The sequence below is a fragment of the Lepus europaeus genome, chromosome 21 (genome assembly GCF_033115175.1).
Source record: "Lepus europaeus isolate LE1 chromosome 21, mLepTim1.pri, whole genome shotgun sequence".
Lineage (NCBI taxonomy): Eukaryota > Metazoa > Chordata > Mammalia > Lagomorpha > Leporidae > Lepus > Lepus europaeus.
The window spans coordinates 27,980,040-28,002,816 of NC_084847.1; the positions used below are offsets into that span (position 1 = coordinate 27,980,040).

Here is a 22,777-nt window from a genome sequence, read left to right on the forward strand (position 1 = left end):
AATGGTCTGGGGGAAAGTTGTATCCACATTCAGAAGAATTAAGTTAGATCCTTATTTCATACCATAGACACACATAAACCCAAAATACATTAAAATCTTAAATATAAGACCTGAAGGTGTAAAACTACCAGATAAAAGCATAAGAGAAAAGCTCTACAACATAGGCATGGCTGATAATGTTTTTGATATTAACCTGAAAGGAACAAACCAGACAAATGTGACTGCACAAAATGAAAAAGGTTTTGCACAACAAAGGAAACAACAACGTAGAGACAAGACAGACAAAGGACCTCCACATACATATCTGAAATGAAAACATGCACGTGAACATCATGCACATGGGAAACTGCTGGATATCACCAACAATCAGGGAAATGCAAATTCACACCACAGTGAGCTGCCAGCATCACAGCTGTTAGAATGGCTTTTATCACGGGTGAAAGATAACATGTTTTTGTGGATACAGTCTAAAGAGAACTTGTGTATCACTGCTGGAAGTGTAAATTGTACAGACAGTGTGAGAAACACCATGGCCATCCCTCAACAAACCAAAACAGAATGACCACGACCAGGTGCATGCACAGAAGAAATGAAATAAAGAGTGTTGAAGAAATATTTGCTCCCATGTTCACTGCAGCAGTGTTCACAAGAGCCAAACTATGAAATTGACCTACGTTTCCATTTAGGATAAAGAAATAAAATGTAGTCAGTGGGATACCATTCAGCTGTTAGAAAGATAAGGCTGATATTTTGGACAACATGGATGAACCTGGAGGATATCAGGCTGACTTAACTGAGTCAGAGAAAGACAAATACCACACAGTCTCAGAACCGACATGGATGGCCTACAAAGGCTGGCATAGAGGAAAGGAAGGAATAGCAAGTTGTTACTCAAAGCATACACAGTTTCAGACATGCTGGATCAGTAAGTTTGAAATCTTTACACCTTGCAGTGATTGCAGTCAACAACAACATATCACCTATTGTGAAATTGCTAAGAGTTCATTTCAAATGTCTTATCCCAAAAAACAAATAAGTTGACAAGGTGATGGACATATTAATTCATTCAGTTTAATCATTCCACATTGTTTACAGATACAAAAGCATCAATTGTATCTCATAGTTGTATGCAATACAAAGATTCTATTAATATTGAAAGACATGTATTAAATTATTAATAGTGGAAATAATAAAGCAATTGAGAGCAGTACTATTTGGATGGATGGGCTGGTTCACAATACTGTGATATAGGTTTAAAAGTGTTTAAATACGCATACATAGTACACATTTGTAAGATTTCACTGGGTTGAGCAGTGCCATTTCAGTGACAGATGTGTGTTCATCACAGAAAATTCCACAAGCATAATTTAAAGACATATATATTAAAGACAGTACTGATAGGGCTACTTACAAGTTACTAATGGCACTATTTCTCTGGATTGTTATTTTCAAAAGTCAATAATGCTTGCACGGAAAATAATGTTTAAAGACATGAGAGGGTACTTTAAAAAGTTCATAGAAAATGGAATTAAAAGATAATTATGGTGCAAAAATGAAATTAATTGATAAATTTTCAGAATACATATTTGCATAAACTTTGAAGGCCCTTCATATTTCTTTGATCTTTTTCATTTTGAAAAATATTCACTAAGTACCACATTTATGGCTGGTCTATGTTCTAAGTGATAGTAATAAGGCATCTAACAAGACTGACAAAGTATCTGCTCACAAGGAGTTCACATTTTAGTTAGAGAAAACATACAAAATCCAAAAAATGTAAATATTAGAACTGTAATCAGAGTTAAATGCTATGAATACAATCTCCTAAGTAAATGGAATAGAGAATGGTGGAACTCTCCAACATATAGATGGTAAGAAAAGACTATTTTAAATTTGTATTCATTTATTTATTTAAAAGGCAGACAGAGACAGGTGCAGAGACAGGAAGAGAGAGATTTTCCATCTGCTCATTCACTCCTCAACTGCCTACAACCACTGGTGATGGGCCAAGCCAAAGCCTGGAACTCCAGCCAGGTTCTCTGACATGGGTTGACAGGGACCTAAGTACTGTAGCCATCACCCAGTGCCTACCAGGGTACCCATTACCAGGATGTGGAAATGAAAATGGAATTGGAGGGCTGGTGTTGTGGTGCAGTGAGTTAAGCCAACACTTGTGATGCCAGCATCCCATATCAAGTGATGCTTCAAGTCCCAGCTGTTCCACTTCCAAACCGGCTTCCTGTTAATGTGCCTGGGAAGTACTTGGACCTCTGCCACCCATGTGGGACCCCAGTATGAAACTCCTGGCTCCTGGCTTCAGCCTGACCCAGTCCTGGCCTTTGCAACCATTTAAGGGGTGAAGCAGCAGATGGAAGCTCATTTGCTCGCACTCTCTCTCTCTCTCTGCCTTTCAAATAAATAAATTAAGAAAGAAACTGATCTCAGACTCAAACCCAAGCACTCTGGTTTGGAATGCGAGTTTCCTAACTGATGTCTTAACTACTGTGCCAAATGCTCACCCCAGAGAAAACTATTTCTTACGATCTTTGTCCTTTTTTATGTTGGTGCACACAGGCGGCTGAAATGTTTCAGAAGTAGCCTTCATTTTATAAAAATCTACTATGTCTTCTTCCAGTTGTCTTTTCTCTTCTTCAAGCTTTATCATCTCCTCATGTTGAATCCTCTTCAGGTTCTCGAACTTGTCCTGTAACTGGGAAATCAGTGTGCAGTTGTGACTGAAAGCACAGTGTGGCAGAACAGCTGAAAGAATATATACCTGCCTTTTAGGGTTATCAAACAGCTCAAACATTCACAATAGAAGAAAATACTCAGATGTGGGGTATCCTTGATGTTAATTTTGACTATGTTCCCATGGAATCAAATGTAATAGAACTCACAACTGTGAACAAAAAAAAAAATCTAAATTTTTCATTTTCCCTAATAACCTATATTTTCTGAGTCAACATTTTCTCCTCAAAACATGTTCCAATAAAGTTTAATAAATCCATGCTCACTAAAAATACATGCACATTAAGATACAACATGGTTTGTGAAACAGCAGCTGAGACCTGAATTGGTAAAGATGCTTTGAAAGAAAGTCTTATAATTTCCTTGTTAAGTAAAATCAGCTCATATGGAAAACAACAAGAATTCACTTACGTTTTAGCTCCTCGGGAATTCTTATTAATCTATGGGGCTTAAAATCAATTTAATTAACCATACAAAAGAGGCAGAGCCACCTTGGATTTCATTAGAGGCAGGCCTACATCTTTGATATGATTTGTCAACAACATAAAGATTCTTATATGCATCAGAGAAGCTCTTTTTAATTCAAATTACTTATTCAAATTATGTACTTACTTAAACAGAGAGACATAGAGACCACTATCCACTGGCTCACTTCTCCAATGCCCACAAGCTGGGAACTACATCCAGGTCTAGCTTAGGGGGGCCTGGATCCAACCACATGGGGCATTGCCGGCTGCTTTCCAGGGTATGCATAGGCAGGAAGCTGGGACAGGGAGTAGGGCCAGGACTTGAACCCAGGCAATCTGACACAGGATGTGAGTTTCCTCACTGCTGTGCCAAATACCTGCTCTAGAGAAGGTGTGCTTTTTAAAGTTATCATTTGCATGGAATGATACGATGAAGGAGAGGTGTAATTGTGGCTTAAGTTTTAAAAAATATATATGCTGGGGACTTTTGCTACCACACTGATGGTCAGTAGGCTGAGATGACTGCCAAGGATGCAAGCAGTGTTGATTTCAGTGACTCTCAGTGCTGGGTGTTCATTAGTCATCCAGTGAGCCTGTAAGTCTCCCAGTGTGTCGACTGCATACAGATCAATTACATTACAATATCTGGGTTGAAATCCATGGGACAGTGCCTTTAAAAGTTCCCTACATGATGTTAGTGTGGGAGAGGGACATGAAAGGTCAGACAAAGGGTACAAAAACACACTAGCAGGGTACACACGAGCCTGGGTATCTGGCAGAAGGGAAATCTAAGGAGCAAAGCAGTGAAGGGTCTACACAACTTTTAACTACCTCCAGTAAAAAGAGGAGAGGAATTATTTAAAGATGGAATTTATAATTAAAATGGAAGGAGGAAGTAAAATTTTGAAAATCCTAAAGCTGGCCCTGTAAATAATTTTCATGTTCAGGAGAGAACACTAAAGATGAACCCAAGTGGCCGTTTGCCAGGGATTAATGTGGTTGTCAGTTACCCAGGTTCTATTCATGAAGACAAGGCTTTTCAGAGGGATCTGTGAGGCAAACCAGGGCCTTCACCGCAAGATTTCTGGAGAGGTCCCTTGGGGATCTCAGCATTCATTTCTCTGCTCCACCTCAGGACTCTGCTCCCCAGATTCTGGTACAGCATCCTGAACCACCACAGTCATCACCAAGTGAGCTCAGGTGTGGCCCGTCCCACTGCTACGTGAGGTACAAGCCAACATTTCTAGCAGCATCCACACGTTACTAATTCTGTGGCCATGCAGAATGCAAGAGCTGTGGAACAACAGATGTCTCTATCTAGACAAAGGATAGCATGTGGACAACCTGGGGCCCAGGTAAAGACTTGACACAGGGCACAGCCACTGCATAGAATTCCCACCACAGCAATGCCTCGTGGGATTCGTACTTTTTGAAGTCAAGCAGCCTCAAAAACATCAACTGATCTCTCGAGTTTACCCCCTAAGTTAGTAAGACCACTAAAAGTTGATGTAAAGTATATCAAACTGGCAGCACTTGCCTCTTTCTCAGCTTCTTTAAATGTTGCTTCTTTCTCCCTCACCCGTTGCATAAACCTCTGTTTCAGCTGGTCTTCTTCTCTGTGGTATTGATTATGGAATTCTTGCCTTTTAGCTTCATAGATCTCCTGAAAGCTAAAAAGCACATTTGTATTACTCTCTCATTAAAATGCCCACATAAATAAACATATAAAGATATATTTGTAGGCTAGGTTCTATAAAAGACCATTTACCAATATGCAAGTTATAGATCATGGGATATACAAACTGAGGTATAATATTTAACCTGAGTATATGTAGAGTATAAATAAAGAGTACTAAAAAGGGTACTACAATTTTTAACTACTTACAGTAGTAATTTCTTATTTCTGCCATTTTCTGTACTTCCTATATTTTGCAATAAAATTTGAGGAAAGTTCTAATGATTGAAACTACTTTCAAAATAGTTGAAATAGGAGCTGCTGTGTGGTACAGCAAGTTAAGCCTTCACCTGTGATGTCAACATCCCATATGAGCACCAGTTTGTGTCCTAGCTGCTCCACTTCCAATTAGTTCCCTGCTAATGCACCTGGGAAAGCAGTGGGAGATGTACCAAGTACTTGGGCCTGTGCTCCCATGTGGGAGACCCAAATGGAGTTCCAGCTCCTGTTCTTGGCCTGGCCTAACTCTAACCCCAGCCACTGTGGCCATCTGGGAAGTGAACCAGTGGATGAAAGATATCTCTCTCTCTCTTCCCAACCTGTCTTTCAAAAAAATAAATCTTTTTAAAGTAGTTGAAATAAAGCTAGGCATCTTTTAAAATATCATTCACTTAAGATAGTTCAATTTTGGTTGTCGTCAAGGAATCATAACCAATTGACTACTAAAGTACTATAAATACTGTTACAACACAAATACCATCCATCTTCAATAGCGCTAAATGCATCTGCTCTAAAACTTTGTCACTTGACTTCCAAGACATTGCATTAATGCTTTTCAACTCTTTCCTTCACCAAACCTTCTTAATTTATTTTGCCAATCTGTCAGTGTGTGCTTATATTCACCAATCTCTTCCCTGATTCTGTTTCACATAAATATAAAAGTCAAAACAAAATAACACCTTGGATACATTTTTCAATATGCACAAATATTTCACTTATAAATGAGCTCTTTGTATATTGCTTCTACTAGTTCCACCTAAGACTTAGGATGATTAAAAAACCCAAAATGAAGGATGGGTTGGGATGGGAGAAGTACAATTCTTTGCATGCCCAAATGACTACACTTTGTGGTTGTAAAGACTTTCTAAATTATTCATCTAGTTGTTCCAGCCGTGTCTGTACTCACCTAACTGGCTGGTTGTCCGGGCCCACATCAGTGAAACCCATTGACTGCAGTTTGAAGTACCTGAAACGTTCATAGTGCTGAGTGTGCGTCTGCTCTTTCAGGTCTTCCATATTGGTAGAAAGAAGCATATCCCGGAGCTTCACAAAGTCACAGTGATTTTCATTTTCCACTGGTCAGAAAAACAATACATCCACAACATTCACTGTCAATACCTGGTACTCAGTAAGCTTTCTCGAAAGAATGCAAGAATGGAAACCACGTTTAAAGGAAAGCCAACATTATCATCTGAATAACAGCAATAATTCTTTTAACAATTTAACTGTGTTCCTACTAATACATACCAACTATATGAAGTTTATTTCTAGATTAGCAAATTTTCTTTAAATTCAATACATAAATAAGAAATAGTAAAACAATGTGTCTCATTAGCATCCACTATAGGTTTTCATGGTCAGTGCGTTAGTACTTTACAAACTATCCTGAAGGTATGTCACAGACTTCTAACAAAGTATGGATTATAACATCACTGAAGGAAATACTTTTATTAAGTAAAATTCTACTAACAAAAATATAATATGCAAAAAATAGATTATGCATGCTTTTGTTATAAATCCCATTTATATTCCATACATGTGTTTCACTAACCAATATTCAATCAATAAATTGCATGATTCTTTTGAGGACACACATATACTGAAAGAAACCAAAAATGCAGAAGCAGCTATATTTCTATCAGATAAAGTAGGCTTTGAGGCAAAAATTGCAAACCAAGAATTAGGTCATTATATAAAGACAGAGGAGTCATTTAATCAAAAGGATATAGCAGGACTGGCATTTAGCCTAGTAGTTAACATGCCAATTAAGACCCATGCTTCACATATTGGAGTACCTGGATTCAATACCAACAGTCAGCTCCTGGCTCTGGCTTCCTGCTAAGGTAGCTCTGGGAGGCAGCAGTGATGGCTCAAGTACTTGGCTTCTGCATCCACAAGGGAGACCTGGACTGATCTTCCAGCTCCTGATTTTAGCCTCAGCCCAGTCCCAGTGACTGTGATCATCTAGGGATGATCTCTCTGTATATCTGTCTCTCTCTGTATATCTGTCTCTCTGCCTCTCAATTCAATAAATATATTCAAAATGACATAGCACTTATAAATATATTTGCATCTAAATCTATACTTGCACCTAAATATAAATATACTTATATATAAATATATCTTACCTAAATATATAAAGCAAATATTAATAAATCTTTAAGACAATATAGACTGTAATATCATAGTAGCATACTTAGAAATCCCTTTCAGAAACTGGCTGATTGGGACTGGCGTTGTGGCACAGTGAACTAAGCTGCTGCCTGCAATGTCAATATTCCATATGTGAGCACGAGTCCTGGTTGCTTTGCTTCCAAAATAACAATACGTCACCATCTTTTAAAAATAAATAAATAAAAAATAAAAGAAAAAATAGTCAGGATATGAAATCGACCCAAGTGTCCACCACTCAATGAGTGGATAAATAAAATGTAGCAAATAAGCACAACGGAATACCATTCAGCCTTAAAATGAAGGAAATGCTGTCATTTATAACAACATGGATGAACCTGGGGGCCACTTAGCTACGAAATAAGCCAGGCACACAGGCAAATATGGCATGCTTTCAGTTATTTAAGGAATATTAAAAAATTTAATTTACAAAAGTAGTGAATAAAATAGTGGTTATCAGGAGCTGGATAGAGTATTGGATAAGGGAGATTTTGGTCAAAACATACAATATTTTGTTAGATAAAAGTTCAAGACATCTACTGTACATCACAGTTACTATTGTTAACATACTGCATTCTTAAAAATTTCAATACTGAGTATATATTAATATTCTCACCACAAAGCTTATGTATATGGTGATTAGCTCAATTTAGCCTTTCAACAACAGACACATAGTTCAAAGTGTCGCGTTGTATATGAAAAGTACATACAATTTTGTCAATTAAAAATTCTTTATTAAAAAACCAACTCATGGCCGGCGCCGTGGCTCAACAGGCTAATCTTCCGCCTTGCGGTGCTGGCACACCGGGTTCTAGTCCCGGTTGGGGCACCGGATTCTATCCCAGTTGCCCCTCTTCCAGGCCAGCTCTCTGCTATGGCCCGGGAAGGCAGTGGAGGATGGCCCAAGTGCTTGGGCCCTATACCCGCATGGGAGACCAGGAAAAGCACCTGTCTCCAAGCTTCGGATCAGCGCGATGCACCTGCCGCAGCAGCCATTGGAGAGTGAACCAATGGCAAAAAGGAAGACCTTTCTCTCTGTCTCTCTCTCTCTCACTATCCACTGTGCCTGTCAAAAAAAAACAAAACAAAAACAAAAAAAAACAACTCACATGTCTTTCTCTTGTGTTGCCATTTCCAAAAGTCTCAGGATGACTTATTATGTATAGCACATGATAATTTTATGATATTTTATTTATATTTATTATATTTATATTTACTTTATATAATTTTACTATAGTTTATTTTACTTATATTTATTTATATTATACCCACATAATATTACATGTAGTATAATATATAGCAATATAGTAAAACATATTTGAATATTTCATAGCTTTGAAACTCTAAAAATCCTACAGGTGACATACATGGAATGTTTAACTCCGTATTTCCGGAGCCTGCGCTCTTTCATCACATTTACCTTGCAAAACTCCCCAGGGGTAGTCACGGCCTCTGACCATCCTTTTCCCAACTTTCACCTCATCCATGCTCCCTACCACAGCGAAAGGCAGAAGCGCCTGGAAAATAAGAGTGATATTAATTGAATTCTTTCATACTAATGTGATTGATGCTGTACAAAAATAAGAGACGAGAATGTCACAATATATCTAATTAAACAAATCTGCATCAAATCTCAATACTTCAAAACAAATGTGTGCTAACAGATTTTTTGCCAACATTGATCTCAGATTATGCACATAACTGAAAATTATCTACTGAGCAGGGCCTACAGCAGGGTATCATGCTGTGGGGAATAAAAAGAAAAAAGATTTTAGTGGACATATAATTCTTCCCTATATTTACCCTGAAACACAGAGACATTGTTGAGAAAATGACATTCATACCACTTTTAATTCAAGTATAAAAATTAAAAGAAAATCGTACTAAAAAATAACTAAAACAATGCTAATGGATAAACACGGCATTTGCTTATAAGCAATACTATATGCATCACAGTGAATTTGAAGTGCAATTTAGTGCAAAATGGGGTATGTATGGCTCATGACGGAGAGGTTCTCCAGGCCAAGGATGTCTGAAAAATGATAACCAAAAAACCAGTACACAGGATTTCTTTATAGATTAGGCATTGATAAACTTATAAGTGTTGTTTCTTAGATACATACTAAGTAATGCATACATTATGCCAAGAATTTCAAAGAAAAATATGGAGAATAATATAATGAAAACTGTGATCAGATTTTTTAAAAAGCAAAAGAATTTAAATAAATCACTTTAAATAGGCACCATACTAATTTGAAATAAGGAATATTTTGTTTGTTTACCTATGTTACACATACATCTATATGTCTAAGAAAATATGTATGGTTTATTTTTTCATCACACTGTCACTAAGAATCTTTGCTTGTTTACAAAGGTTAGAAAAATGTGCTGTTTAAACCAAGTTACAATTCAACACTTCAAAGCACACTAAAATTGTAAGGTTACTCAAAAACCATAAGATTACTCAATTTCATTATGGTAACATCTCAGCTGTTACAGCAGTGGGGGGAAGAAGCATTCCAGAGGTTAAGTAGCAGGGTTGGAGTTATTGAATTCCACATACCAGCTGCACCAAGAACCCAAGAGCATACTGACTACAGAAATGGACATGCGTCCACCAGTAACTTCAAAGTTCTGGCATATCTACATTAATCCCTTTTGATGTGTGTAAGTTTAGTATATGACAAATGTTTCACTTTACCCCCCAAAGAACCCAATCATACCCGACACACACAAATCACTTTCCAGTTACACTTCTGCATGTCTATAACAAAACAATAAGGGATACAATCATAGCGAAAAAGTCACCCACAGGATACCTTATCAGCACGCTGTCTAAAATGCCTCATTTAAAAACACTCGGTAAAAACATATTCACAGCAGCTGCTGTGAATGGCAAGATATAGTAATTTTATAATAGAAAAACCCTGCTCCAGCAGTACTTTCCCCAGCAGACGTCTGAAATCACAGCACATCATCACCCTGCTCACTTCCTATTATACTAATACACACAAAGCCAAAAAAAGCACCTTTTAACATTATATCACGATTTTGAAATGTGGGAAAAAATACAAACAAAATCCACCGTGTGGATAAAATGGTCTCCATGACATCTGGGCAGAGTGCTTTTATAAGTTTTTTATATTACTGCACAGACATCACATGTTTTTCAGTTTTTATGTCGGTTTTTTTTTTTTTTTTTTTTGACAGGCAGAGTGGACAGTGAGAGAGAGAGACAGAGAGAAAGGTCTTCCTTTTGCCGTTGGTTCACCCTCCAATGGCCGCCGTGGTAGGTGTGCTGCGGCCGGCGCACCGCGCTGATCCGATGGCAGGAGCCAGGTGCTTCTCCTGGTCTCCCATGGGGTGCAGGGCCATCCTCCACTGCACTCCCTGGCCACAGCAGAGAGCTGGCCTGGAAGAGGGGCAACCGGGACAGGATCGGTGCCCCGACCGGGACTATAACCCGGTGTGCCGGCACCGCAAGGCAGAGGATTAGCCTAGTGAGCCACTGCGCCGGCCAGTTTTTATGTCGTTTTTTAAATGTGAATAAGTGCTACAGATAAAATACAAATGTAGAAAATAACAGCAGCATGATTTGTTAATCGCTAATTTAGTAAGAAAAATGGATATAAATACAAAACGTACTCTTTCTAAACTGTACTAAATGTTTAAAAATATTGTTCTAATGCAGTGTTAAGTCCTCAAAAGCCAATTCAAAGTCACATCCACCCTCCCTGTGCAGCAAGCGGAACTGAGAAAGGCAGCTCAGCTGGAAGCGCGTCCCTTCAGCTTCCGTGTCGGGCGTCCGCAGTGAAGAACAATCTCGAGAGAAGTAGCCCACCTGGGCTGCTCCCCCGGTGACTGAGCACCTCATGGCCCCTGGCTGCACTGGCTACACATAGACCGGCTGGCACCCTCGGTTGGATCCACCAGATCGGAGTTTTCCAAATCCGAGTTCTAAGACTGTGAAGCCTCTGCTCCTGAAGGCTTGGGGCATCTACAGGGGTAGCCACTGTCGTCACAGGACCTTCGGAAAGTGAATTCACAGAAGGCAAGCTCGGGGTGCCTGTTTCCAGGACAGGCAAGCATGTCCCAGGCCTTGGTACTCCCTTTGCTGGCCTCCTTCCATGGGCTTTCTTCATCTATGGGGTCAAAATTTGAGGTGTCCAAGGGTGGCTGCTGGTGGGCAAGTAGGGGGCTGGCTGCTTCCGATGTCACTGGAGAAGTCTATGGTGTGAAGAAGGGGTGGGCCTTCAAGTCATCAGCCTGTCCCTCCCCCAGGCAGACTAGAGCAGCTCAGCTTGGTGATAAGGTTGACCTGGCCTCAGGCTCAGCTTGACCTGGGCGGGAATGTGGAGGTGTTCTCCAAGTTGACCACCTTCAGCTGGGTTTCCCTGAGTGTGGGCACCAGCCCCACAGCATCTCGAAGAGAATCACGCTGACACTCCACAAGGGTGTACCTTTGCAGAGGAGCAATGCAATGTGGCGACCCAACCAGGGGGTGCACCAGACACCGCTGGTGCTGCTTGCCGCCTGCTGTTCCAGGGTCTTCAGCCTGTCCTCACACCGACAGTTAGACACATCGTCCCAGAGGTTGCTGGGCTCCATGCTGTCCTGTCAGATGTGGTTTCCTTTCTGGTAGTATTAGGAATTGTGAGTCCACCTGCACCCCGTGAAGAGGCCGAAATCTGTCCCTTTGATGTGACCATCCAGCTCTATCCAAATGTTGTCAGGCTTGATGTCCCAGTGGATAAAGCCTATCTTGTGGATGCTCTCAATGGCCAACGTCAACTCTATGATGTAGAACCAGGCCAGGTGCTCAGGGAAGACCTCCATGCGGATCAGCAGGCTCATCACATCCCCACCAGGGACCAGTCCCTCACAAAGTACAGGCTGTCTTTGTCTTGGAAGGAGTAGTAGAGTTTCACCACATACTCATTGTCAGCCTCAGCCAGGATGTCCCTCTTGGCCGTGATATGGGCCATCTGATTCCGGCTCAGCACATCCTCCTTCCTCAGGGTCTTCATGGTGTACAGAGAGTGAGTGTCCACCTTACAAGTAAAGTGCACGTCTCCAAAGGCACCAACCCCCAGGGTTTTGATTTTCACAAACATGGGCTTGTTCACCTTGGCCCTCTTCAACCTGCTGTAATTAGACTCCTCCTGGAAGAGGATCTCCCTCTGTTCCTGCTCAGCTTCACAGCCAAGCTTTGGCCATCCCTTGCTCCAGCTGCATCCTCCAGTTCACCTTCTGGTAGGTTTTTATGACATTTTCCACGTGTTGCTCCATGAATTACTTACAGCGCGACCCTTGTGTCTCCTCCTCCTTGCTATTTTTGCGGACAAGGACTTAGATGTCTTGATCTGCTTTTTGTCCTTCCCGCATCTGTGCCCCTTGGTGCCCTGGTGGCTCTTGTCTGCCCTTTTGGGGGGCCCGGCCGCTGGACCCCGTCAGAGGCTCTGCTCCATGCCCACACACAGGCAGTCCAGGTCGTACTGCTCCGACTTGCTGGGCAGCAGCAGGTGCTTCGGGTAGGGTGTGTGGGCAGGCACCTGTGGTGGGGGCCGCCCAACTCCAGGTCCAGCGGGTAGGGGCTGCCAAGGGTGTTGGGGGCCAGCAAGGAGGGCTGGGCCTGGACCGGCGCTCCGGCCGGCAGCTGCTGGCTGTTGAAGGAGTTGGTCCTTCTGGGCGCGGGGCCGTCGGGCTGGCCCTTGGCTGTCAGGCATGGGTAGACCCCAGCCTTGGGCAACGCCTTGCTCTGGAACAAGTGCGAGGCTGTGCGGCACACCGCCTTAGGCCAGCGGCTCCCCGGGCACCAGCAAGAGCGCGGCCTTAGTGCGCGCCAGGCACCGGCAGCGCAGGGCCTGCAGCACGCCCCCCACCCCGCCTCCACGCCCGCTGTCCAGTAGCCTTAGGAGGGGTGCGCCGCCCCGGGAAGACCCGGCACCTCCTCCAGCGCCGCCCAGCAGGTGGTAGGGTGGGAAGGCGTCGCCCTGGAAGCGGGAAGCTGGGCCTCGGCGACATCGTCACCGGGATTGGCACCAGGCCCTTTCCTGGGGAGTCTGCTTAAGGGCTCGCACTGTCTGTTCGTTCCTGGGGCCCAGGCAGCCCGTCTTACTGATGTATTCCAGGGTGGTTTCTATACTCCTGCTGCCAGTCGGCTTGAGCGCTCTGCCCGCCCATCTGCTGGTCACACCCTGCATTCACCAGCCTCTGCAGCATCTGCCGGTTCCCAGCTGTGCAGGTGCCGGATTCCTTACAAAGACATCGAGGAGCATCTGATTTCCCGCAGCGCTTTCTGATAAAAGCGGTGGCCCTCTGCCGTCCAGGGAGGCATCATTGCTCCGTCCCTCGGGCAACCCCGGAGTGGAAGGCCTGGGCGGCTGTTTCAGCCCCTCGCGGGTCTCTTGCAGTCGCTGCCGGCTATTTCCAGAGTAAGTCGTGGCAGGAAAAGTCTTTGGCCTCATCGGTAGTCCAGTTTCCTTTCACCATAAATCTTCTTAAAGTGTTACATTATTTAAAAATATAAAAAGCTGTCAATATTGTAAATATATTTTCAAGACAACTTCCTTTTGAAAATTTGCCTTCCTTCAACTTTTGCAGTCCCTAGAGAATCTAAATGTCGCAAAGCCTCCATGGTGGAGTCGTCACTCTCCTGCAGCGCGGTCTACACCCTCCGAGGTGTCCTGGCCCAGGGCTCTGGGGGCAGAGACCTGATGACAGTGGCTGGAGCTGCTGCGGGCCCCACAGGGACGGGGGCGCCCCGGAGGCGGCTGCTCCATCTTCCGGGGGCGCTCACACCGCGGTTCCAAAGCGAAGATCTCCATGTTTCACAATTACAAACAACTTTGGGATCTTGCTAATTCTTCCCACTGTGAGCGCACCCCTTCCTCTTCCCTTTCTTATTCTCACTCTTATTCTTTACTAAGATCTATTTTAAATTAACTTTATATATATAATTAACTGTTAAGTATAGCACTCAATGAATTGTATGAAAGAGAAAAAGATAAGGAAAATATTATGCAGGAAAAGATAAAAAAATAGAATGAAAAGCTGTTCAACAGTCAAGAGAAGGGCTCCTGAAAATCATTGCTTCTCAAAGTGTGAATTTCATTTCTACATGTTGTCTTTTAGGTGCTTTATTAGTTATCACAGGTCAGGGAGAACATACAGAGTTTGTCCCTTTGGAACTGGCTATTTCACTAAGTATGAAGTTTTCCACTTTGATCCATTTTGTTGCAAATGACCGTTCTTCGTTTTTTCTTTTTTTTTTTTTTTTACTGCCTGCTGTGTTGTATCCCATGGTGTACATATCCCATAATTTCTTTATCCAGTCTTCAGCTGATGAGCATTTGGGTTGATTCCATGTCTTTGCTATTGTGAATTGAGCTGCAATAAATATGCATAATAGAAAGCTCTTTCATATGCTCCATCCTCCAGTTATAATGTCAAAGTGGAGAAATGTTGATTACCTTGTTTTGACCAGTACACTTTATACATCTATTGAAATGTCACAATGTAGCACATAAATATGCACAATTTTTGTTAATTTTTACATTATAAAAAGAACTAAAGGAAATTCTTCATACTGAAAGCAAGAAACTTCTGTAGATAATTCAAATAAATATTTTTAAATAGTAATTGTAATTATATAATTATAAAATGATGGTTTAAAAATGTATATCCTCCTTGTCCTTTTAATTTTTAAATAATATATAAAAATATTTATGTAATGTTTCTATAACCTAGAACACATAAAAAAAAAAAAGAAAGGTATTACATTTCTAACACATTTGCTAATAACCATGCAAAGACTATAGGTAGCACCAAAGCTTAACTGGAATGAGGAAATTACTAATGTATTACTAAGTTTGAAATATAAAAATATGTGTATAACAATAATGCCACAGAAAATATGAAAATAGAATACAGCTACATAATAACAAAGTTTCTATACGATTTAAATCAAAAGTGGAATATATGTGAAGTCAGTTCTGGTAAGTTAAGGTGTATGTATATGGTGAATCTTGAGCAACTACTATAATCAAAGCTAAAATGTTCAGTGAAGAGGCATTAGACAAATTAAAAGTCTACACATTTGCTTAATGGCAAAAAAAGAGAATAATAGAACAAATATAGCATGAGAAATTTAGAGAACAAAAAGTAAGATGGCAGTCACAAATCAAATTATAGAGGTAATAATATTACTTGTGAATGGATTAAACAAGTGAATAACAGCACAAATTGCCAGACTGAACATTTAAGCATGTCTCAGCTATATCTTTTCTACAGGAGACACAATTTGGTTCAAAGACACAAATATATTGAAAGTAAAAGGATTGAAAATGCATATCATGATAACAGCAACTACAAGAAAGCTGTGGTGGCTCTTCTAATATTAGATAAAATATTTTGAACTTTTCCACTAAAGTTATAAAGACTGTCTTACATATAATTTTACATGAAAGGGCCCACCCAATCCTTGATTTATGAATCCATATGCACCTAGTCACAAAGCACCAAAATCACACACAAGAAATGAAAACAGAAATGAAGAGGTAAACAGGCAATTTAATAATACTTACAGACTTCAACACCTCAACATGGAAAGTGGACAGAGCAAAGCGAAGTTCAACAGAGATTCAGACACCACTATAAACTAGAGTTAACACTCCAATGGATAACAGAATACACATTCTTTTTAAGTGTACATGGAAAATTCTCTAGCATAAACCACATGATAGGCCACAAAAACAAATATCAATACGTATTAAAGAATAGAAATAAGAAAAAATGTCTCTGGCTATTTAAAACTAATGATAATGTATCTAATGGGAGACACAGGCTCCAAAACAATAATAATAGGAGACTTAAACAACCCACTTTCATCAATGGACAGATCAACTAGGCTAAAAATGAGCACAGAAACAACAGAGCTAATCCACACTATGAGCTAAATGGACCTAACTGACACCTATAGAACATCTCATCCTATAGCTGCAGAATACACATTCTTTTCATCAGTGCTTGAACTTTCTCTAGTACAGACCATGTGCTAGGCCATAAAGCAAGATTCAACAAATTCAAACTGAAATCATACCATGTATCTCTTTGTCTACGATGGAATGAAGTTGGAAATTAACAACTTAACGGACTCTAGAAAATATGCAAAGTATGAACACTAACAACACATTCTTGAATGAGCAGTGTGCCAGGAAATAAAAAAAACTCCAGGAAACAAATGAAGATGACAACACAACATATCAAAACTTGTAGGATATAGCAAAAGCAGTGTTAAGAGAGAAGTTTATAGCAATTAGTAGATCAAAAAATTGCAAACACAGCAAATAAATGACTTAAAATGCATTGCAAAGACAGAAAAATAAGAACAAGCCAAATCAAATAGGAGGGAAAAATAATTAAAAGTAGAGAAGAAATAAAGTTGAAATAAACAAAACAAAAGAACAGTGAATTGCAGAGCTGGATTTTTGTAAAAATAAGCAAAATTGATACACCATTGGCCCAACTTATCAGAAAAAGGGAGAAGACCCAAATTAATAAAATCAGAGACAAAAAATAAGGTGTTAGATTGTGTAGCATTGAAACAAAATGAATCAACAAGAATTACTACAAACAGGTCTATGCCAACAAATCGGAAAATCTAGAAGAAATGGATAGATTTCTGGACACATTCAATCTACCAAGTTGAGTCATGAAGACATAGAAAACTTAAATAGACCAATAAACAAAACAAGAGACTGAATCAGCAATCAGATACTCACAAAAAAGAAAAGCCTTTGTATACACAAACAATGGCATGACTGAGAATTTGTAAGTTCAACACTATTCACAATATTTACAAAAAATGTAAACACCAGGAATAAATTCAGTAATGGGTGGGAAATATCTCTACAATGAAAATTATGAAACATTAATGAAACAAATATGACACCAAAAATGGAAAAAAAAATCTTCCATATTTGTGGATTAGAAGAATTAGTATCATAAAAATGTCCATATTATCATATGATGGTTACATGTATCTGTGAATATGTGAATTAAGACTAAATGAAGAGGCCGGCACCATGGCTCAACAGGCTAATCCTCTGCCTAGTGGCACCGGCACACTGGGTTCTACTCCCGGTTGGGGCGCCGGATTCTGTCCCGGTTGCCCCTCTTCCAGGCCAGCTCTCTGCTGTGACCAGGGACTGCAATGGAGGATGGCCCAAGTGCTTGGGCCCTGCACCCCATGGGAGACCAGGAGAAGCACCTGGCTCTTGCCTTAGGATCAGTGCAGTGTGCCAGCCACAGCAGCCATTGGGGGGTGAACCAATGGCAAAGGAAGACCTTTCTGTCTCTCTCTCTCTCTCACTGTCCACTCTGCCTGTCAAAAAAAAAAAAAAAAAAAAAAGACTAAATGAAGCCATAAAAAAGTGTGTGTGTGTGTGTGTGCGTGTCTGTAACTCTGCCTTTCAAATAAATAAAATCTTTTTGGAAAATGTTCTTGAAGATGGATTTGCTTGTTTCCCAAAAACCACATAAATGTAATAGACTTTTTTGGTTACCATAGTTTAATGACTGAGTGTGAGTGTGTGTGTGTATCTGTGTGTGTACATATGAGTACGTGTGAGTGTGCATGTGTGTGCATGTATGTGTGTGTGTGATTCTTGGAAAACATTTTTCAAGGTCAAGAAAATGTCTCCTCGCACTGGATTTTGGGGAAAACACATTATTAATCTTCTTTTTGTCAGATACAAATGAAACATATGACTAATATTGCTACTTATAAATCGTATCTTCATTCTCACATGTAAAACAATTAAACAGAAGCTTACATTCATGGAGGAGTTCACCTGAGCAGTAGTTTCATCATCTGTTGGGAAGCGGTATATTTGGATGCCATTGCTGCTCAACTCACTCATAATCCTACTCTTAAACTTCGGTAAATCACTCTTAGAAATCGTATCTGCTTTGGCAATCAATGGTATAATGTTCACCTATTAAGAAGAAAGACAAACAAATTTCACCTCTAATGATTTGTTGTTTATCTTGTAGTTTTCAAAAAGTCTCACAACCTCTGAAAATAAATTTGTGTAACTAGATGATCTCTGGTTCTGGTTATCATATCTTCCTTCACATATTTTTCAAAAATCCTTAGTACCTTTTAATATTCGTCTTTTATAATTTTTTAGAAGTCTCAATGTTGTTTTTATCCTACAAGTCTCTTTCACTTCCAACACATTTGGAAGTAAAATGTGTTATAGTAAAATGTAAGCTATACTATGAAACAGACCATCTATTTCATTATCAATTTTATTTCTTATTAGACTGAGTGACAAAAATCAGAATTGGAAACCTTTCAACACAGTTGTGGAAAAGGTCTCATTTGCTGTGCATCTCAGTCATGCACAGCACCTTCTCCATAAAGACATCCTAATCAGGGTCTCATCTTCACCTAACTGTGCCCGACCTAAATGTCCTTTCAGACAGAGGCCAATGGTACAATGGGTTAAGCTGATGCAGACATCCCATACTGGAGCACCAGTCCAGGCTGCTCTGCTTTCCATCCAGCTCCCAGACAGCCTGCCTGGGAAAGCAGCAGAGAACGGTCCAAGTACTTGGACCCCTGCCACCCATGCAGGAGACCCAGGCTCCTGGCTTCTGCCTGGCACAGCCCTGGTCGTTGAAGCCATTTGGGGAGTGAACCAGTGGATAGAAGTGTTCTCTTTCTTCCTGTCAAATAAATATAAATGTCCTTGAAGAGAGGCCAGCACTGTGGTGTAGCAGGTAGCCTCAACCTGTGAGGCTAGCATCCCATACAGGTGCTGGTGCTTGTCCTGGCTGCTCTACTTCTTTTTTTTTTTTTTTGACAGGCAGAGTGGACAGTGAGAGAGAGACAGAGAGAAAGGTCTTCCTTTTTGCCATTGGTTCACCCTCCAATGGCCGCCACGGTAGGCGCGCTGCGGCCGGCGCACCGCGCTGATCCGATGGCAGGAGCCAGGTGCTTCTCCTGGTCTCCCATGGGGTGCAGGGCCCAAGCACTTGGGCCATCCTCCACTGCACTCCCTGGCCACAGCAGAGAGCTGGCCTGGAAGAGGGGCAACCGGGACAGGATTGGTGCCCCGACCGGGACTATAACCCGGTGTGCCGGCGCCGCAAGGCGGAGGATTAGCCTAGTGAGGCGCGGCGCCGGCCATGGCTGCTCTACTTCTGATCCAGCTCCCTGCTAATGCACCTGGGAAAGCAGCAGAAGATGGCCCAAGTCCTTGGGCCCCTGCACCCACATGGAAGACCTGGAAGAAGCTTCTGGCTCCTGGCCTTGGACTGGCTCAGATCTGGCAATTTGGAGAGTGAACCAGCAAATGGAAGACCTGTGTGTGTGTGTGTGTGTCTGTAACTCTGCCTTTCAAATAAATAAAATCTTTTTGGAAAATGTTCTTGAAGATGGATTTGCTTGTTTCCCAAAAACCACATAAATGTAATAGACTTTTTTGGTTACCATAGTTTAATGACTGAGTGTGAGTGTGTGTGTGTATCTGTGTGTGTGTACATATGAGTACGTGTGAGTGTGCATGTGTGTGCATGTATGTGTGTGTGAAGGGCACCTTTCTAACAAATATGTTAACTTAAATTTGCAAAAGTGAATTATTTTCACATTTAAAGTTGAATATTTACATATTTTAGGTTGAAGCTTTACAAATAAGCTTTTTCCCAGTTCTACTATATGATCATTCTCACATTTGTGAATTTACACTGAAATAACTAAACTTGTAGAAAATAAAAATATCCAAAATTCTAAAATATGCCTTACTACTGTTATAATATTAAAATCATAGCTTCACAATGTCAAAATGTGACAACCATCAGTTTTATTGGATAATTTTTGTTTTAGATTTCTCAAATCACTTTAAAAAAAAAAAAACACTGCGTAAATACAAGGCTTCAAAATTAAAACACAGTTGTTCAAAATTTTGTCAGAATGGGCCATCAAAGGAGGTACCTTTCTCTGAAGGGAGGAGAGCACTTTCACTTTGATTATGGCCTTGTCTAAATAAGGCTGGAGTTTGTGAACTCAAGAGGCTTCCATAACCTTGGCAGCTCATGACAAGAGCCTCAGATGATTACTGACTCATAAATAAAAGTGTCAATTATTGCTGGCGCCACAGCTCACTAGGCTAATCCTCTGCCTGCGGCGCCAGCACCCTGGGTTCTAGTCCTGGGTGGGGCACTGGATTCTGTCCTGGTTGCTTCTCTTCCAGGCCAGCTCTTTGCTGTGGCCTGGGAGGGCAGTGGAGGATGGCCCAAGTGCTTGGGCCCTGCACCTGCATGGGAGACCAGGAGGAAGCACCTGGCTCCTGGCTTCGGATCGTCACAGTACGCTGGCCATAGCAGCCATTTGGGGAGTGAACCAACAGAAGGAAGACCTTTCTCTCTGTCTCTCTCTCTCACTATCTAACTCTGCCTGCCAAAAAAAAAAAAAAAGTGTCAACTATTAAATCAACAATAGGCATCACTGTGCACTTATACCCCATGTAGGATCTCTGTCCTTATTGTGTTGTACTATGCGAATTAACAGTAAAACCGGTCTTCAAACAGTACTTTATACTTTGTGTGTCTATGTGGGTGCAATTGTTGAAATCTTTACTTAGTATATACTGAGTTGATCTTCTGTATATAAAGATAATTAAAAATGACTCTTAATGAAGAATGGGATGGGAGAGGGAGTAGGAGATGGGACGGATTGCAGGTGGGAGGGTGGTTATGGGGGGAAAAGCTGCTATAATCCAAAAGTTGTACTTCCGAAATTTATATTTATTAAATAAAAGTTTTCTAAAAAAGTTGCCAAGTTTTGATATCTAAACCTAACATCTTCAATTGTAAAGGGCAGACAAATGCTAAGGTAGATTCAAGCCTAAAGCAAACATTTAGTATTGTATTGATGAGAAAGCTCAGTAAATACACCCCCCAATGGTGATAAATCATTCACATATAAAGAAACGGAAATTTCCTACATTAACAATTCCTTAGATGTTCATTTAAGAGAGGGAAAAGGCATTGATAGCAAGGATAACTAAACAATCTGGAAAAGATGACAACAGACACACTGGCTGGCCCCTTTCTATAATGTCCTTGTGAAAAGGAGGGCTTTCCTCTATTTGAAAAGTGGCTTGATGTTAGCAGACATTGCATCCTCAACTATGAGTATACTACTAATCGGGAAATTGAGGCAGTTCTTAACTGAACTTGAAATAGAATTTATTTCAACTTGATGTCATCTAAGATTACATACAAAGATTTTTTTTAAGCTTGAACAAATCATAGTTAAAGCTATGGCTTTTATGATAAAGGGAATCTAGCTTTAGAACTTTTATTCTTGTCTAATGAATAAAGTTGAAGACAAATATTTTATCAGGAATGAGTGCAGAAAAGAATCTGATGATGTACAGTTTTATTCATGGATATGTTGACTCTATACTGCAAATATAATTACATGTTTTGAACACCAACATTTTGGTGCAACAGGCTAAGCCTCCAACTGCGATGGCAGCATCCCATATCACAGTGCTAGGTCAAGTCCTGGCTGCTCTGCTTCCCATTGAGCTCCGCGTTAATAAGCCTGATAAAACAGCAGCAGATGAGTCAAGTACTTGGGCCCCTGACACCCACAGAAGAGGCCAGAATGCAGTCCATGGCCCCTGGCTCCTGACTCCTGGCTCCCTAGCATCAGCTTGGCCCAGCCTCATCCACTGCAGACATTTGGTGCATGAACTGCGAACCACTAGCTGGAAGCTCGCTCTCTTTCTTACTCACTCGCTCACTCTCCCTTTCTATCTTTTGAATAAATAAAAAATCTTTTGTATTTATATATATACACACTTAAACTTTTTATGTGAAGCCATTCTAGATTTATAAAGAATTGTATAAACAGTTCAGAGAAAAAAACTGAGACTTCATGGTCCCCAAGCTGTATAGCCTAGAAAGTGGCTGAAATCAGAAAGCTTAAACTCAATGCCCAAGCTTTAATCCCAGAAAGTTCAAGACATTTTTTCAAGGTCACAGAAGCATGTAATAATGCAAATATTCAAAAGCTACTTCCAGTGATAGCAAATCCTATATATTTTATATATACAACATTATATTCCTTCTGTAGGGATAAGACTAAGTTGAATGGTCTTGTTTTTCTATACATTCCATAAAATGATTTTCTATGCATTCAACCTGAAACATGAAAAATTCATAATCTGAAAATTTAATCAAATGAATAGGCCTCATAAATTTCCTCAAGAGTTTTCTAAAGCCATGAGAATCAGCATTTGGCAAAAAGAAGTCATCATGTGTCTCACACTTTCATGAGAAGGAACCATGCTTCCCCTGGCTGCTTCTACTCAACAAGGAATAGCTTCTTCAAGGTTCTTCTATTCTGAATCCTTGATAG

General features: G+C 40.6%; 1 protein-coding gene and 1 pseudogene across 1 annotated transcript in view; both read right to left on the reverse strand.

The window, feature by feature from the left end:
* Nucleotides 1-2,530: 2,530 nt before the first annotated feature.
* SEPTIN14 (septin 14) overlaps nt 2,531-22,777 on the reverse strand; it is a 42,726-nt gene continuing 22,479 nt past the window's right edge. The window contains exons 5-9 of the mRNA XM_062179779.1: nt 18,177-18,338; nt 8,762-8,858; nt 6,077-6,245; nt 4,753-4,885; nt 2,531-2,710 (exon numbers count right to left, since the gene is read on the reverse strand). Of these exons, the coding sequence (XP_062035763.1) occupies nt 2,531-2,710; nt 4,753-4,885; nt 6,077-6,245; nt 8,762-8,858; nt 18,177-18,338 (741 nt within the window). The remainder of the gene's footprint in view (nt 2,711-4,752; nt 4,886-6,076; nt 6,246-8,761; nt 8,859-18,176; nt 18,339-22,777) is intronic.
* LOC133751026 (serine/threonine-protein kinase LATS2-like) lies at nt 11,234-13,808 on the reverse strand (annotated as a pseudogene).